At 47.8% G+C, this 17,863-nt stretch overlaps 2 protein-coding genes across 4 annotated transcripts in view; one reads left to right on the top strand and one right to left on the bottom strand.

The window, feature by feature from the left end:
* Positions 1–3,426, bottom strand: part of CHRNA6 (cholinergic receptor nicotinic alpha 6 subunit) — a 32,466-nt gene extending 29,040 nt beyond the window's left edge. For 2 of the 3 annotated variants that reach the window (XM_075138083.1, XM_075138084.1), the window contains exon 1: positions 3,295–3,426. The gene's annotated coding sequence lies outside the window, so the exon portion shown is untranslated. Of the gene's footprint in view, positions 1–2,097; positions 2,198–3,294 lie in introns of those variants that run through there. The other variant, XM_075138085.1, reaches the window with a different exon arrangement.
* Positions 3,427–3,439: 13 nt separating this feature from the next.
* The window catches only part of IDUA (alpha-L-iduronidase), a 55,303-nt gene continuing 40,879 nt past the window's right edge, over positions 3,440–17,863 (top strand). Inside the window, exons 1-2 of the mRNA XM_075138078.1 lie at positions 3,440–3,656; positions 6,837–6,977. Of these exons, the coding sequence (XP_074994179.1) occupies positions 3,535–3,656; positions 6,837–6,977 (263 nt within the window). The 5' untranslated portion in view covers positions 3,440–3,534. The remainder of the gene's footprint in view (positions 3,657–6,836; positions 6,978–17,863) is intronic.

The following is a 17,863-nucleotide window of genomic DNA, read 5'->3' as shown; positions in this document are numbered from 1 at the left end:
CAGTGCTGCTCTCCTGCTACTTCCATTCTCCCACCATTTCCTGTGCACGTGTGCCTCCTCAGGAATGCCTCAGGACAGGAGGAGCTCCCGGTCTGCACAGGGAGACAGGAGGAGGCTGCTGTAAAATCCCCAGTGTCCTTTGGTGGGGAGTGTCAGCTGTGGGAAACCTCCCTGGTAAAACGCTCCACAGAAAACTCCCGCTGGGCACTTCCCAGCCCTTGGATGAGCAGAAAGCCAAAGGCAATAGGGGAGCTTCCCCCTGGCTAGGGTCTTTATCAGGGCTCTGCCTGATGGTCTCCAGAACTATGCTCATAGCAAGCTGGACATAGGTGTTCAGCTCTGAATCAAACTTTTAGACCTGGGAAACTGCTTGCTGGAGATCATCTGTGGTAACCCTGGCATTTGCCCTGCCCCTGGGAGAAGAGGTTTGGGAGAGTTGCAGAGCAGGCCACTGGATTTCACTGGTGTAGCCTGGCATCCTGCAAATGCTTCCAGGGACACGCTGGTCAGTTGGCTACCTTGGTTGGGAAAAAGCAAACCATTTGTCCCCAGCTGTTCTCCCTGCAGCATCCCTGCAGATGTTTTGGGAACAGAGGCACATCAGGCTCCTTCACAGGGGGCAGGCAACTCTTTCTACTGCATTTTCTTTCTCTGGCAGGAGGCACCAGGGCAGCTGCAGTGAGCAGGAAAGATTTTCTGCTGGGAATTGCAGTTCTTCAGAAGAAGTACCTTGAAAAATCTTGCTAGCTGCTTTCTCAGGCACGGGAAGAGAAACTTGGGGCTGATGCAGAGATGTCTCTCCAGTTCTCTGTCTCTCCTCTGGCAGGGGTTTTGTCTTATCTTTTGTCTCCCAACTTCTGGTCTGATGTGGTTGATGTGCTAGATGTTGCACTTCTCCATGCCTTGGGGGAAGTTGTAGAAAACAAGGGAGACAGTCTTTTTAGCCAGTACCCCAATCTCTGAGAAGGACCTTCTTGGAAATGCTCTGGAGATCATGGTCTTGTCAGACTCCTGGGAAAGAGTCTTTCCCTGAGCTCTGACAGACACTTCTTTAAAATTCCCGTCACACTTAAGAGAGTGCTGTCTGCAACCACGGCTCTGTTGTGTTTCAGGACATGCCTGTGTTTCTACAACATGCCTGATATCATGTCTGAGAAGGCCCAAATGAACATTGTTTTGGTTTGACACCTTGTCTTCCAAATGTGACTTTGAAATCAGCCAAGCTGAAGTGCAACAGCTCTGTTTTGGCAGTCTCTCAGGGAAAGTCAGGGCGGTCTCCAGGGCTCAAGCCTTTCTGATGCCAATGGGGACAGTCTTGGTACGAAATCATGGGGGTTCATGTGGTTTCTCCCTTGTCAATATCTTTTTGCTGAAATTTGCTGGTAGGTCTTTGGTTGGGGGCTGAGCTTTTGGCTCCTCTGCAAGGGATTGCTTCCACACCCATTGCAGTTAGGTGCTGGAGGTGCTGGTATCTGTGCCTGCCCTGCAATGAATGCTCCACACTTAAAGGCAGCGAGATGCAGGGTTGCTGTTAATAAGCAACAAACCACAGTGTGACATTTGATAGTCAGGGGCTCATCTTCTCCAGACTCTCCCTCTGGAAGGGAAACCAACAAAAGAGGCAACGTCAGTGAGGTCCTTCCCCCCATGCACCATCCTTTCCAGCTGGCAAAATGCCTGCAGCCCTCACTGAAGCCCAGGCAGCAGCACTCACCCCAAAGGCAGTGGTTGCCCCAGCTCAGGGTGCAGCTAGCAGCATAGGGCTAACTTCCCTGCCTATTGGCCCCCCGGCTGTCAGATCCCACTTGAGTTTGCACTTCCACTGCCTGTTTAACACCTTCCTCAGGTCTTTGCAGAAAACAGAGAGTTTGGAGGAAACAAGCAGAAGCCCTGGTTGCCAAACTGGCATTTCCTGTAAGGATAAAGGCAATCTCTTAAATATCCTGCATGGAAACCTCGCCAGAGCTCAGCTTGGGCCTTGCTGCATTTCTAAGGCATTGGAGTACTGGAGCTGAGCCACAGCGTGAGTAGCCCTGGGGAATTTAGGGAAATCCCGCTTGCCAGAGTCACGTAATAATGCCAGATCGCCATTCCTACCTGAGCCTATGGGATGTAATGCTGTTGCCGGAATTTTGGTTGTAAGCCTTGTAAGCTCACAACAAGTCCCACAGAGACTGAAGGCCTCAAGAGGCAGACGAAGCTGCAAACAGAGGAATAACATACCAGCAATCAGAAGCAAACCAGTTTGCAGTTTCGTAGAGATGGGTCCCAGTTTGCCACTCCTCTGAGACAGGGAACCTCCTGGCTCAGACAGGACTACACATGGCATAAACTTACTCGTGCAGAGCCTTTTCCTAGTTGCAATATTCTTGAGCTGAGGAGCGAATGTCTGTCCAACTTCCTCGCTATCTTCGGCACAACTGCTTCAGGGAGACCTTTGGTGAAAGGGGCCAAAATACCAGAGCTTTTGGGGTGGCAAATTTTGGTTGCTCCACTAGGACTGATAGCCTTGATTTCCATAAACACAGTTGTCACTTCATTCTCTTGTTGGAGATCATCTGCGGCCCAGCTCTTTGCCTGGCAGCTCTCTGCAGTTTCCGTGGTGTGGGCACTGCTGCAGGGGCCCACGATTTCCCCTGCTAAATCCAAAGACCCTAGTGGAAATCAGACTGGAGTACTCCTTTCACCCAATTAATCAGAACTAATGAACACAAAATGAGATGCTACCATGGTATTTGGGAATGTGGAAGGGAAGCCCAATTACCCACATTTTTCTTCTAGTTGTCAAGGCTTGACCAGATTCCCGATGGCAGTACAATACATAAAAGAGGGGAATCCTAAGGAGGAGAGTCCCACCCCCACAGAAAACCCAGTCCTCAGATACACGTCGTAAGAAACAAGCATTTAGAAAGTCAATCTACAGCCTCTCTATTATAAAGTTCATTTAAAGCTCTTTGCCATACTGAGATGAATAAATATGTTTAGACTGAAAAAACGGACATCGTTTCAGTTCTGCTAATATGTTCTTTCGGGAACGGCTGTTTTGATCACCTGCACGACCACATAACACTACTCTTCCCCACAGGTTTGTCAACACTGAGCATGAGGACGTAACAATAGCGTAAGAGTATACTTCCCTCATGTGGTAGGCAAGAGAAATGCAACAGCAACACCCGCAAGCCGTGCAGCACCCTCGGGGAAGTAACTCCTGCTCCCTCGCTACGCCACGAGAGCCACAACAACAAAAGTACGAGGCGCCTGGGCTTCAGACGGAGACCTTACCACCCCAATTACCTGAGCTGCGCTTCCTGGAGCGGATTAAACACGATCACCACAGGGCCGCCAGCAGCCTTCGGGGATGGGAGCCGCCATTCCCGTCGCCCCGTGGGCGTGCGCCTGGCGTCGCGTCCGTGGTGCGTCGGTAGCGGGCGCCGGTGTCGCTCGGCGGGGCTCGGCTCGGCGGGGCTCGGCGGGGCTCGGCTCGGCTCGGCTCGGCGGGGCTCGGCTCGGCTCGGCTCGGCTCCTGGTGCCGCCATGGGGCTGCTGCTGTGGCTGGTGGTGCAGCTGGGCGCGGGCTCCGCGGCGTACGTGGTGTACGTGGATGTCCGGCGAGCCGAGCGGCCCCTGGAGCACTTCTGGAGAAGCACTGGCTTCTGGTAAGCGCGCACAGCCCTGCGGCCGGCGCCCGGTAGTAGGCCACCCACCGCTGGCGGGAAGCAGCCGGGGTGAGAGCCGCTGCCTCTCGCCCTCCTCGAGCAGAGGATCCCCAGGGTGTGAGGAGGCGGCCTTTCCGGAGGACCCTGGGCTTTTCCGGGCCTGCTGCTGTGGGATCAGGGCGCCTTGCTGCCCTTTGCTGCTTAGCGTGTTACCGGCTGGAGCTGGAGTGGCCAGTTAACGTATACAAAGCGGATCACAAGAAGGGGCCAGGCGACATCCCCTCTCTGACTTGCTCCCCTGCCTCAGGGCCCTCGAACGTGTGAAGTCCTTCCTCTTCCCTAGCGCAGCACATACGTGGATACTCGGAGCTCATTCCCTTTCCTTTTCAGTGTTTCCATTGTCACAGTCCGTAAATAGGCCCAGGCAAAGCCTGTCAGTTCTAGGAGTTTGTTCTTCTTGCAAGACGCTTTCAACATGCACCGTCTTCCTGACGTGGCCCGTGAGTCCGGTTGCTCTAAGTCAGGGGGATGGGTGGGAGCATGGATAAATCCCAGCTCCACTGCTTCATATCCAGGTAGTGCTTTGCTTCTCAGAGAAAGTCCAGTCTTGCTGAGCTAACTGGGGTTGAACAGCCTTCAAGTTTTGTGAGATTCGTGAAGGCTTCTAGCAGGCTCAAAAGCAAGAGACTGTACATTCCTCAGCCATGTTCATATCTTACTCTAAACTGATTATGACCTCCTGCGTTTAGGTTTGCAGTGGATAAATAACAGTTGTAGGAAAAAGAGTTGCAACAGGGATGGAATCAGCAGCGTGTGCTTTGGACGAAAAGGAATTCGTGCACTTTTTTTGTATAATGCATAAAGATAGTCTAAGACAAAACTTGAGGAATTTTCAATTGGTTTTCCATGTTGATGGGAAAACAGAACAGAACCTAAATTACATTCTGATTAAAAGAAATGTTTGGGCTTTCTAGATTTTTTTTTTAATTTGCTGTTTCGTTTTTTGTTTTAATTTTTGCTTGCAATATTAAGAAACATTTATGGAAAAACCTTAAAAAATGGTATGTTTTGCCCATTTAAACTGCAGCCCAAGAAGCACCCATGATTTTAATTGTGTGAAATAAACTTTGGGAAGCTGCAAACATGAAAAGCATGTGAGGGAAAGGCAGAGGAGCAACAGCAGGGGCAGAGCTATTTGATTATAACACCTGGCCAACACTGCTATTTCTCAAGCTGTAGGATCCCAGCTCCCTTGAAAGCTTACACTGTGGCAGGGCTGGGTTCCAGTTGTTAAAGCTTCTTTTCTACATCACAGTTTCAGACAGTTGCGCAAATGCACAGTTGTGGATCAGTAGTTGATAAAGCCTGGGAAACTGCAAGGCTTGATATTCTCTTGAATGGGTACTTTCCACTCAGAACAGGAAAGGAGGATACTGATACTACCACTAAAAAAACCCACTGTTCTGCCAGCTTTCTTTTATATCTTGTCATGGTTTCTGCTAGATTTCTCTCTAGCAGAGTGTGAATTTCATCCAATTTATTCAGCGTGGACTAAGCAAAAATATGTGACTGCTTTATGCCTTGACTTCCATCTTTGCTGCTGCTTGGACTGAAGCAGGTTTGAATCTCAGAGTACTAGTAAAGCACTCCTTCAAAAACAAGCCGTTAACCTGGCCTTTATCCACTGGAACAATTAAAAAGACCCAAATAGCTGATAAATTTTTAGTAAGAGTGGAATTGGTAACTTCTCAGTCTCACTTGTGTGACTTGAAGCAATTTCAGGGAGATGATTTTTAAGTGCCTTGTACGCTGGTGAAGTTGCACAGAGGAGCTCCCATGTGCTGGCTGCTTTGCATGAAGCACAAGGGTGAAATCTGTGTGAAGATTGTACTTTCAAATAAGGATGCAGGAGATGGGGTAATAGGCAGTGTCTTAGCTAGGACAAAAATTGCATCAAGTTCTTGTCCAGGTGGGGTCAGGCTTTTCCCCCTTTGTGCACAGATGGTTATACAGTAGCAGATTCATTCAGTGGGGTGCTTTGAGGTGGGATGAATATGTGGAGGGGGACAGAGGACAAGAGGATGACAGTATGACTCTTCCCAGCATAGTTAACAGTCAGCACAGAGCTGATCCACCCATCAGAGGAGACAGATCACGGTAGGCAAAGCATAAACTATGTTAGTTTTTCACTTACACAGTTAGTATACAGTCTGTAGTTAGAGCACAAGTCATCTCTCCTTGCAATGTGAAGAGATGTGGAAGCATTTTACCAAACCTTGGGGAAAATGTTTTTTTATCTTTCTTGTAATACGAATGCTTTATCACTCAGAATTTGCACATTACCAGGAGACTTAATGAGACATGCCCAAATCCAGTGAACTGGGCAGCGTTCTAAGTTTCTGACTTGTGGAGGGTGGGGGTGAGATCTCCCTCCATCTCACAGCTATTTATCTGTGGAGATAGAGACAGCAGAAATTTGCCCCAGTGTTATGTTAATTTCAGTAGAATAAGTAGACACCAAAGTCGTGTTAACATGATTATTGCTGTATAGCCATGAGCAGGTTAAACTGCTTGCAGCATCAAGCATAGAAACCTCAAGCCACATACTCCTGTGCTTCCTTATGCTTAGGGGTGAGTTGAACACGGCCAAAGAATGTGGAGGCTCTGAGGGTCTGGTTCTGCTTCTAACAAGTGTAGCTTCCACAGCAGAGCAAGAGTTGATGTCATTGCATGGACTTCAGCAGAAAGATCAAGCCCGTATTTGTCTTACTACAGACCACAGCACATCTGACTTCCACTCCAAAGCCTAAAAGACACTGAGCTCCCTTATCATTAGTTACTCAGAGACAAGATGACTGCCATGGTATGGCTTCTTCTGGCTGTTGCTGCCTGAGATTGCTATCTGTGCAGCAATGACGGCTTGTAATACTTTCCTTTGAGCATGGCAACGAGGTGCACCTGAGTTGTGTTGCGCTTTGCCAAACTACATGTGTAGCCAGTTAGCCCCAAATAACCTGCAACTCCATTTTGCTTTCATCTCATGTTAGGCAGTGTTCCTCATGCCAGGGAGGATCTCCTTAGGTGATATAGGGACTTAGCATAGGGATCTTTGGATACCCAGTGGAGCTGCTAGTTAATGTTGCAATGTGTTGTTTCTCTTCTGTCCCTCCTTTCCTGAAGCCCTCCTTTACCTCACAGCCGTGCTGACCTATTTGACCTGAGCAAAGACCAAGAGATGAACCTTGCCTACATTTCTTCTGTTCCTCATGGCGGCATTGAACAAGTTCGAATTCACTGGTTACTGGAATTAGTTGCTCTCAGGTAAGCAAACACCTCAAGTCAAAATCTGGAAAAATGTGACACATTAAAGTGTCCAACAGGTGCTCACTTTGATATTTATCTTGGTATAATTGCAAGCTGGGCATGTCTTTGCTTCCGTGGAAGTCAGGTAAGTGCCAATGGAGGGGAGTCAATTTGGGGGTGTATGAGATTAGGAAAGAGAGCTCGTATTGAGAAAGATGGGGCTAACCTACATGCATTACATCCTAACAACAGGTTAAGGAACAGTTTAAGGTTTCCTTTCATCTGAAGAATCTTGTGGGTGTGCTGGTCAAGTTTTACCAAGACCATCTCAGGTCATATGCTACTGTCATTCCATGTCTCCCCTGCAGCCATGTCCAGACCTCAGCATCTTGATTCCCAGTTGTACCGTGACCTCCAGAGAGGCCTAGGCTAGCAGAAATGGGTTTCATGGACCATTGCATGTACAAGGTTCTAGTGTAGCTTTTTTTAACTGGGTGCATCCTTTCTAAAATACTGCTTGGCACAACCTTGGAAGGAGAGCTCTAGAGGAGTCTCCAATGGTTCCTTAAGCAAGGAAGAGTTCTGCTTTGCAGTCAGGGCATCTACGCCCAGTGCAATGGAGAGAGCGCTCAGCTGGATTCCAGGCAATGGTCATTCTGACTGTTTTCAAGACTCATACTGGGTGTTATCACTGCCATTCCTTCAAGTCCAGCAGAGTTTGGTCTTAGTGCAGTAACACCAGCAACGACTCAGTACTGTGAAGAACTGCTGGGAGAAGGCAGACTTTGAAGAGTTGAGTTCCTGTCCGCATATCGGCTGTCCGCCTGTGTACCTAGAGCGCTTCCTGGCTGTAGGTCTGCTTTTGATGTTCAGGTTGCAGTATTATGCTCTCTTTCCAGGTTAGATCAGTCTTTGGCGAAAGCTAGGAATGGAATGGAATAGAGTGATAGGCATAAATTCAGTCCATTCCTCACCAAAGCATTTCAGGTGGCAATACTGTTCCAAACAAGACTTCTCACCCATCCTGTTAAAGTGCATTAGCCATTCTAAGTCCCTAGCGCTGAGGGACTAGAAAGATGGCTTACTTTTCTGTCTCTTTAATTCAGGAGACGTGACACAGCAAAAAAAGTCCCACGAAGATTAAAACAAGCCTGACTCATTGAGAGGTCCAAATGAAAGCTGCCACTATTTTATTACTATTTTTATCTTCCTTCCACTTAACTTGGGAGTTTCTTTTTGCATCCTGAACCCACCTGTGCATTGCATCAAGTAACAAGTAGTGACAACTAAAACAGGGTGACTTTACTTAATACCAGTTAATACCCTCTTCCAAAAGGATTCATATACATAATAGCATTTCTAGTTGTAGGGAAATACATGTCAGACTTTAGGAGGACAATGTTGGAATTCCTTGCCTTTCAAGTCCCATTTAACTCAGCTTAAACACACTCATACCAATACGCCCAGTGGAAAGAACCGAATACAAATGCCTAGAACAGGCGTGATTGGTCTGTGAGGAAAGACAACCCATAAAAACGCCATCAAAGTTGTAATAGCTCTTAAAGTGCTGCCTAGTTCAGGCTGTTGCTGAGCTGAAAATATTTACAATCCATATCATTACTGCATCTGCTGTCCCAGACACAGGAGGGTGGGAATTTACAAGTTGTAAGTTTGGGGAAGCAACAAGGGGAAGGAGAGCTCAGACTGGAAATGGGATGTGAGCAGAGGAGTAGTGGGTTTCAGAGTCTACATTAGGAACAGGAGAAGTGTTCTGCCTAGGTATTAGGGTGTGGTTGTGTATGTAGGTTTGTTTGGGAAGGTGTTCGGAGGTCCTGCACACAGATGAGTATTGCATCTGTACCCCAGAGCTGCCTCTGTATGTTAGTCCATCTGTGAATATGGCAGGTAACACAGCTCCTCCCTTCCATCTTTCCCTGTGGAAGTTTCCCAGTAAACACCCTTTCCTGTGCTGTATCTCCCTGTCGTGGTTTAACCTGGCAGGTAGCCAAATACCACGCAGCTGCTCACTCACTCCCCCCACCCCTGCAGTGGGAGGGGGAGAGAATCGGAAGGGTAAGAGTGAGAAAAACTCGTGGGTTGAGATAAAGACAGTTTAATAGAACAGAAAAGGGAGAATAATGATAATAAATAATGATAGAATATACAAAATGAGCGATACACAATACAATTGCTCACCACCCGCGCTGACCGATAACCAAGTAGCAATCGGTACTTCCTGGATCACGCCTACTGTTCATATACTGAGCATGACGTCACATGGTATGGAATACCCCATTGGCCAGCTGGGCTGGCTGTCCTGATTATGTTCCCTCCCATCTTGTGTACCTAGCTCAGTCAGTAGGCACGGGAGCTGTCCTTGGACTAGGAGGGCACTTAGCAACAACTGAAAACATCAGTGTGTTATCAACATTCTTCTCATATTAAATCCAAAACACAGCACTAGGAAGAAATTTAACCCTATCCCAGCCGAAACTGGGACAGTATCCACCCCTTATTCCTCACCATTTACGTTATGCTTAGGTCTCACATTTTTCTTTTTATATATACATATATATATATGCACACACAGATATAATTCCTTTAGTCTATGGACTATCTCTTTAAAATGTACATTGAGTTCATTTAGTCCACAACTTTGGGCTCCATCTGTCATAACAGTCTTTCAGGGCCAGAGAGATGGTGTGTGGTGTTGGGCTGTTGCATCCTGAAGCCAGTTCTCATTTCGTTACTGCTGCACTCATTCAGTTCTATCATTGTTGCACTTTGCTCGGTTTCATCAGAGTTAGTTCATGCTTCGTTAATCTGGGTGATTTCACTGCTATACCATTGATAGCAACCATAGAAATAATGGTATACAATATCATATAACAATTGACATCATAAAATTCAGTTCATTGGCTATTTTCACCCAGAATCAAATCCCCTTGAGGTACACACCGGACTTCCCCATCCTTTCGCATCACCCACCAAGTGCACCCAGGTCCTTGAGCAAAAGCAATCCCACGGATGGGTTTTCCCTTGCCAGAGGCAGGAGTAACCCAGACTGTCTTCCCCAGCATATTTCTTATGTGCACAACAGGGACTTTATCTCCATCTACAGTACATAAGAGTCTTGACTGGGCAGGGCCAGCTCGATTAACAGACCCCCTAGTGTTGACTAACCAGGTGGCTTTTGCTAAATGCGTGTCCCAATGCTTGAATGTCCCACCACCCATTGCCCTCAGTGTTGTCTTGAGCAGCCCGTTGTATCGTTCGATTTTCCCGGAGGCTGGTGCATGGTAGGGGATGTGATAGACCCACTCAATGCCATGCTCTTTGGCCTAGGTGTTTATGAGGGTGTTTCGGAAATGAGTCCCGTTGTCTGACTCAATTCTTTCTGGGGTGCCATGTCGCCATAGGACTTGCTTTTCAAGGCCCAGGATGGTGTTCCGGGCAGTGGCATGGGGCACAGGGTATGTTTCTAGCCATCCGGTGGTTGCTTCCACCATGGTGAGCACATAGCGCTTGCCGTGATGGGTTTGTGGGAGTGTGATATAATCAATCTGCCAGGCCTCCCCATATTTATATTTCAGCCATCGTCCTCCATACCAAAGAGGCTTTACTCGCTTGGCTTGTTTGATTGCAGCGCATGTTTCACATTCATGGATAACCTGTGCAATAGCGTCCATGGTCAAGTCCACCCCTCGATCACGAGCCCATCTATATGTTGCATCTCTCCCTTGGTGGCCTGAGGCGTCATGGGCCCACCGAGCGATAAATAATTCACCCTTATGTTGCCAGTCCAGATCCACCTGAGCCACTTCAGTCTTAGCAGCCTGGTCCACCTGTTGGTTGTTTTGATGTTCTTCAGTGGCCCAACTCTTGGGTACGTGAGCATCTACGTGACGTACTTTTACAACCAGGTTCTCTACTCAGGCAGCAATATCTTGCCACAATGCGGCAGCCCAGATGGGTTTACCTCTGCGCTGCCAGTTGTTCTGCTTCCACTGCTGCAACCACCCCCACAGGGCATTTGCCACCATCCATGAGTCAGTATAGAGATAAAGTACTGGCCATTTTTCTCGTTGGCAATAGCCAAGGCCAGCTGGATGGCTTTCACCTCTGCAAACTGACTCGATTCACCTTCTCCTTCAGCAGTTTCTGCAACTTGGCGTATAGGACTCCATACAGCAGCTTTTCATCTCCGATGCTTTCCCACAAGACGACAGGACCCATCAGTGAACAGGGCATATTGCTTCTCATTTTCTGGTAGTTTATTATACAGTGGGGCTTCTTCAGCACGTGTCACCTCCTCCTCCGGGGATATTCCGAAATCGTTGCCTTCTGGCCAGTTCGTGATCACTTCCAAGATTCCTGGGCGACTGGGGTTTCCTATTCGGGCCCGTTGTGTGACCAGTGCGACCCACTTACTCCACGTAGCATCGGCTGCATGATGTGTAGAGGGGACACTCCCTTTGAACATCCAGCCCAGCACCGGCAGTCGGGGTGCCAGGAGGAGCTGTGCTTCAGTGCCAACCACTTCCGAAGCAGCTTGAACCCCTTCATATGCTGCCAATATCTCCTTCTCAGTTGGAGTGTAGCGGGCCTCCGATCCTCTGTATCCCCGACTCCAGAACCCTAAGGGTCGACCTCGAGTCTCCCCTGGTGCTTTCTGCCAGAGGCTCCAGGTAGGGCCATTCTCCCCGGCTGCAGTGTAGAGCACATTCTTTACATCTTGTCCTGCCTGGACTGGCCCAAGGGCTACTGCCTGAACTATCTCCTGTTTAATTTGTTCAAAGGCTTGTCGTTGCTCAGGGCCCCATTTGAAATTGTTCTTCTTCCTGGTCACTTGATAGAGGGGGCTTACAATCAGACTGTAATCTGGAATATGCATTCTCCAAAAGCCCACAACGCCTAAGAAAGCTTGTGTTTCCCTTTTGCTAGTTGGTGGTGATATGGCTGTTATTTTATTGATCACATCCATTGGGATCTGACGACGTCCATCTTGCCATTTTATTCCTAAAAACTGGATCTCCTGTGCAGGTCCCTTGACCTTACTTTGTTTTATGGCAAAACCGGCCTTCAGAAGGATTTGAATTATTCTCTCCCCTTTCTCAAAAACTTCTTCTGCTGAGTTGCCCCACACAATGATGTCATCAATGTATTGCAGGTGTTCGGGAGCCTCACCCTGTTCCAGTGCGGTGGGAATTAGTCCATGGCAAATGGTAGGGCTGTGTTTCCACCCCTGGGGCAGTCGGTTCCAGGTGTACTGGACGCCCCTCCAAGTGAAAGCAAACTGTGGCCTGCTCTCTGCCGCTAAAGGGATGGAGAAGAAGGCATTAGCAATGTCAATGGTGGCGTACCACTTGGCTGCCTTTGACTCCAGTTCGTATTGAAGTTCTAGCATGTCCGGCACGGCAGCACTCAGTGGCGGCGTGACTTCGTTCAGGCCACGGTAGTCTACTGTTAGTCTCCACTCTCCATTGGACTTTCGCACTGGCCATATGGGACTGTTGAAGGGTGAGCGAGTCTTGCTGATCACTCCTTGGCTCTCCGGGCGACGAATCAGCTCATGGATAGGGATCAGGGAATCTCAGTTGGTGCGGTATTGTCGCCGGTGCACTGTTGTGGTAGCGATTGGTACCTGTTGTTCTTCAACCCTCAACAACCCCACAACAGAAGAGTCCTCCGAGAGACCAGGCAAGGTGGACAGCTGTTTAGTTTCCTCTGTCCCCAGGGCAGCTATGCCAAAAGCCCACCGGTACCCTTTTGGGTCCTTGAAATACCCTCTCCTGAGGTAGTCTATGCCAAGGATGCACGGAGCCTCTGGGCCAGTCACAATGGGGTGCTTCTGCCACTCATTCCCGCTTAGGCTCACTTTGGCCTCCAATACAGTTAACTCTTGGGATCCCCCTGTCACTCCAGAAATACAGATGGGTTCTGCCCCTTTATAGCTTGATGGCATCAGGGTACACTGTGCACCGGTGTCTACGAGAGCCTTATACTCCTGTGGCTCTGATGTGCCAGGCCATCGAATCCACACAGTCCAGTAAACCCGGTTGTCCCTTTCCTCCACCTGGCCGGAGGCAGGGCCCCTCTAATTCTGGTCATAGTATCCGCTTCTCACTTCTTGCAAACGTGAATCAAGAATTCCTTCATTACAGTCCAAAGTAAGATCAGCCCTCCTACTCTGTCTGGGGAACTGTTCACTGGAAACTGGACCGTTGTGAGACAGATCTTTCCTGAAAACTGGAGCAGCATTTTTCCTGAGAGAACCCCCTTGTGTGATTGTTTTTCCTGGCAACTCACGTACACGTCCTTCTAGGGTCAAGGTAGGTTTTCCATCCCACTGCCTCATGTCCTCTCCGTGGTCACGCAGGTAAAACCACAGGGTGCCCCGTGGTGTGTACTTTCTGTATCCTCTCTCTTGAGCAGAAAAACGCTGACTCCTAATGGCTGAGATACTGGTCCGTACAGGTGGAGAATAGGACCTATCCTCTTTGAGTTGCTGGACCTCTCGGGATAGTTTCTCTACAGCCGAGACAAGGGAGGAGGAGATAGTTTCTTCGAAATCCCGAAGTCTGTTAACCACCTCATCCACCGTTGGTGCTTCTTCCTCTTTCCAGCACAGTACTGCCAACGAACTGGCATATGACGCTGGTGCGCTCCGTACTAATTTCCGCCACATGGGTCGCGTGCACTGGACTTCATCTGGATCTTTGGGTGTTCGGTCATCATCCAGGTCACTATAAACCACCTCCAGCACGCCTAGTTCTCTCAGGTGCTGGATACCTCTCTCCATAGGGGTCCATTTGCTTGGGCAATATATAACATCTTCCTTGAAGGGATACCTTTCCTTCACGCCTGACAGCAGTCGCCTCCAGAGGCTGAGGACCTGTGTCCCTTTTCCAATTGCTTTGTCAATGCCTCCTTCCCTAGCAAGGGATCCCAGCTGTTTGGCTTCTTTCCCCTCTAATTCCAGGCTACTGGCCCCATTATCCCGGCATCGGAGCAGCCAGGTAACAATATGCTCGCCTGGACGACGGCTGAAATCTTTCCACATATCTCGCAGCTCACTCAGGGATAGGGATCGGGTGGTTTCTGTCTCGTTTATGAGTTCTTCCTCTTCCTCCTCCTCTCCTCTTTCATCATCCCTTTCTAAACAACCTGATCTCCGCTTCCAAGATTTCTTCTTCTGTACAGGGGCAACGGATACCAGCAAGGCTTGGTCCTCTGGTTCAGCTGTAGTGCCTGTTGCTGGGGTTTGGGTAGCTGCAGTGCTTATCATGGGGGTTGGAGTAACTGTAGTGCCTGTTGCCGGAGTTTGAGTGGCTGCAGTGCCTGTTGCAGGGGTTGGAGAAGCTACGGTGACTGTTGCCGGGGTTTGAGTAGCCGCAGGGGTTGTCGTGGGGGTTGAAGTAGCCGCAGTATCTGTCCTGGGGTTTTGAGTAGCCACCGTGTCTGTTGCTGGGGTTGATCTCCGGCTGCCCACTGCCCCTGAGACTCGCTGCTCCGCCCGCCCCGACGAGGGAACACCGTTTGCCCTCCCTCTTTTCTTGTTCCTGAGGGTTGATCTCTGGACAGTATTCCTGAATAGTTGTTTAACCCTAAACAAGGCCTGAACCACATTCAGGATACATAGCAATATGAACATGCTTGTTTGAACATCCCAAGGATATTCAAAATTCTCAGGGAATATTGTGGACATCTTTGTGAAGAGGATAGAAGAAAAAGGAGTTTCTGACAATATGGAAGGGAAGATGAACAAGTGGGAGAAAGTGTCCCATCCTGTCTCCCCCTTAAATTCATTCTCCAAGGAGAAAAAAGTGCAATTACTAATAATTTCTAAGAGGTGGTTCCCGATGTACAGAAATGGCGGCAGTATTGAGTACAGATACCAGCTTAGACTTACGACCAATGATCTTATCACCTCATAAAACAGCAGCAAAATGATAATCTTGGCCCAGTTCCGACTGATGATAACACAAAAAGGAACACATACTGCAAGCAAGGTATTACATGACCCAACATTGAGAGCCAGCCCCGCAACTTTGACAGCCAATACATCAACATTGTGACCAATCAATATAACGAATTTATAGTCAGATCTATCGTTATCTCAACCCTTCGAGCCCCACGTTGGGCGCCAAAAGGGACTGTTGTGGTTTAACCTGGCAGGCAGCCAAATACCACGCAGCCGCTCACTCACTCCCCCCACCCCTGCAGTGGGATGGGGAGAGAATCGGAAGGGTAAGAGTGAGAAAAACTCGTGGATTGAGATAAAGACAGTTTAATAGAACAGAAAAGGGAGAATAATGATAATAAATAATGATAGAATATACAAAATGAGCGATACACAATACAATTGCTCACCACCCGCGCTGACCGATAACCAAGTAGCAATCGGTACTTCCTGGATCACGCCTACTGTTCATATACTGAGCATGACGTCATATGGTATGGAATACCCCATTGGCCAGCTGGGCTGGCTGTCCTGATTATGTTCCCTCCCATCTTGTGTACCTAGCTCAGTCAGTAGGCACGGGAGCTGTCCTTGGACTAGGAGGGCACTTAGCAACAACTGAAAACATCAATGTGTTATCAACATTCTTCTCATATTAAATCCAAAACACAGCACTAGGAAGAAATTTAACCCTATCCCAGCCGAAACCGGGACACTCCCTCTCTTACTGGGCTATGAGTTTTGTACTCACTCTTGCAGTGACCCAGCTTCAGCAGGGGCAAGGATGACTGTCACTGCTCACCACGGCTGGAGTCGCTGTCTTAAATCTCAGAGGTTTCTCCTGAGAGATGGCTTGGGTCTTTCAGGTTTCTGTAACCAACTGACTTATAGAAAAATCGGTGAGTATCTTTGGAAAGAAAGTAGCCACATCTACCCTCAGAAGCCAAAATCCCTCCTGGCAACCTATCTCAGCTGTGCCATGTGTGGGATTGGGCTTTCCAAATGATTGAGGGAAAGGAATACATTTGTCATGGATTCTGCTCAGCCTTTGTAGGGAGTGAGGCACAGAGTCCTTCAAAGCGGGACGCAATCCTCGGCACAATCAAAATTCTAGGAGCATGGAAACTTAGCAGTCAAGCCAGAAACCCCAGAAAAGCTCTAGTGCCTCAAGGGTAGGATTCTAACCCACTAGCCTCAATAATTAGCCCAGCTTTGACATGTAGAAATTAGAAACTTCGCTTCTGTTTAGAACCAAGCTAAAACTGGTCATTTTGCAAAAATGTGCATTTGTCAAAGACAAGAAGACACTTACGTTGTGGAAGGCCAACCAGTGGACTGAGTGGCAGCAATGGTTTGGAAAAGGAGAGAGCATGGAGCCTGCAGACAAACATTGGGATTGAAAGAAGCAACAGAGGCAAGAATGCAAGTCCAAACAGGAGGAGTTCAGTGTTGATGCTGAATTCTGTGCATGTACAATTATCTTCCTGAACCAGTGATTTCCAGAAGGACGTAAAGAGTTTTTGAGCAAGAACTCTGTAACAGCAAAACTGTGTTATGTCATGGGGTTGGTGAGTAGAGAAATCTTCTTGGAAGGTAATGGTAGGTACTTGACTGGAGAAGAGCACTTACAGAAAACAGAGGACTAGGGGATACCACCACTGTGGAAGGCTAACAGATACGGGCATTTCTTTTCCTCACAGTTGTGCCATCTGTAAAAAGGTGCCCTAAATGTTCCTCCCAAGAAGCAGATGTGCTCAAATAAAAGACTGCCACCTTCCCCTTCTCACTTCTATAATGGTCTTTCTCATGTCTTCTAATCCCCCAATGCCAAGTGCATCCCTGTATTTTAACACTTCTCTAGGGCAGCAAACCCACCTCTTATCTTTTTCTTTATTCAAAGTTATCCTGTTATTTCACCACCCGTGAAAGGATACCACGAGGCAAACTGTTTTCAAAGAACTGCTAGTTTTATTTTCCAACCGAAAGCACACATTTGTTTCAAGGTCGTGTGACACAGGAATATTCATGGTTATGGGGGAACCCATATTTGGTTGTTAGTTACCAGTGCCAGTAAATACAGCCATTTTGACACCTAGACCACACATTCTGGCCATGCTGCACTAGTCAACAGGAGAGTTTGAGGTGAAGATTCCCAGCTCTTTCCCCAGCTCCATGGGACCCACACAGTGCGCAAGTTAAGAACCCTTTCCTATTCTGTAGCAGTACTGAAGTTTGTTGGATACATGATTTATACAAGGCACCACAGTGAACAAAAATACAGTCAATCTACATTTCCTAAAAGACATATAATGATTTTATTTCAACATTAGTATTAACCTAGTTGGAATTACAAGCCCATCCCCAGCTTCTCTCCAAGTCACGGTACCTAATTCCTGGTAGAATAGGAGAGAAAAGAATCGGCAGTTTTTAACATTTTCAATCTTCATACTCTTAATCATGGTATAATGCATTATAGCAAACATAAACATGCCAGCAAAAGGCTTGCTTCTTTAGTTGCCTTTTACGTACTCCTTAGAAATAATTTACAGTCTCCCAGCATCCCTATGCCATAGCACTAAAAGCTGTTTCCCTGCTGTGTTTGACATTGTCCAACACAACAACTTGATTGTGAGCCAGCTCTGCCAATGAAACTGAAACAGAAAATTGTTCTTATAGTTTCTTCTGGTCAATAGTTTCTTCCTAGTAAAAGTCATAAAGCTTACCCCCCCTCTTATACGTAGCCAGGTTTCTTTGCTTAGATATTCTTTGGTGCCATTCTTACAATAAATATGATGAAAAAGAGACTTCTGACTCCTAGTTTTTCAGCCTGCTGGATGAGAGAAGGGCAGCCTCTCTTCATTTTTCTCCAGAGACTGTTGCAAGGATACACCTTCCACTGGAATCTCTCTTTTTTTTTTTCTCTTTTAAAATGAGATTCATC

This window comes from Calonectris borealis, chromosome Z, assembly GCF_964195595.1.
Source record: "Calonectris borealis chromosome Z, bCalBor7.hap1.2, whole genome shotgun sequence".
Taxonomy (NCBI): Eukaryota; Metazoa; Chordata; class Aves; order Procellariiformes; family Procellariidae; genus Calonectris; species Calonectris borealis.
Note: the sequence above shows the minus strand (reverse complement) of the source record. Positions and strands in the feature narration are given on the sequence as shown.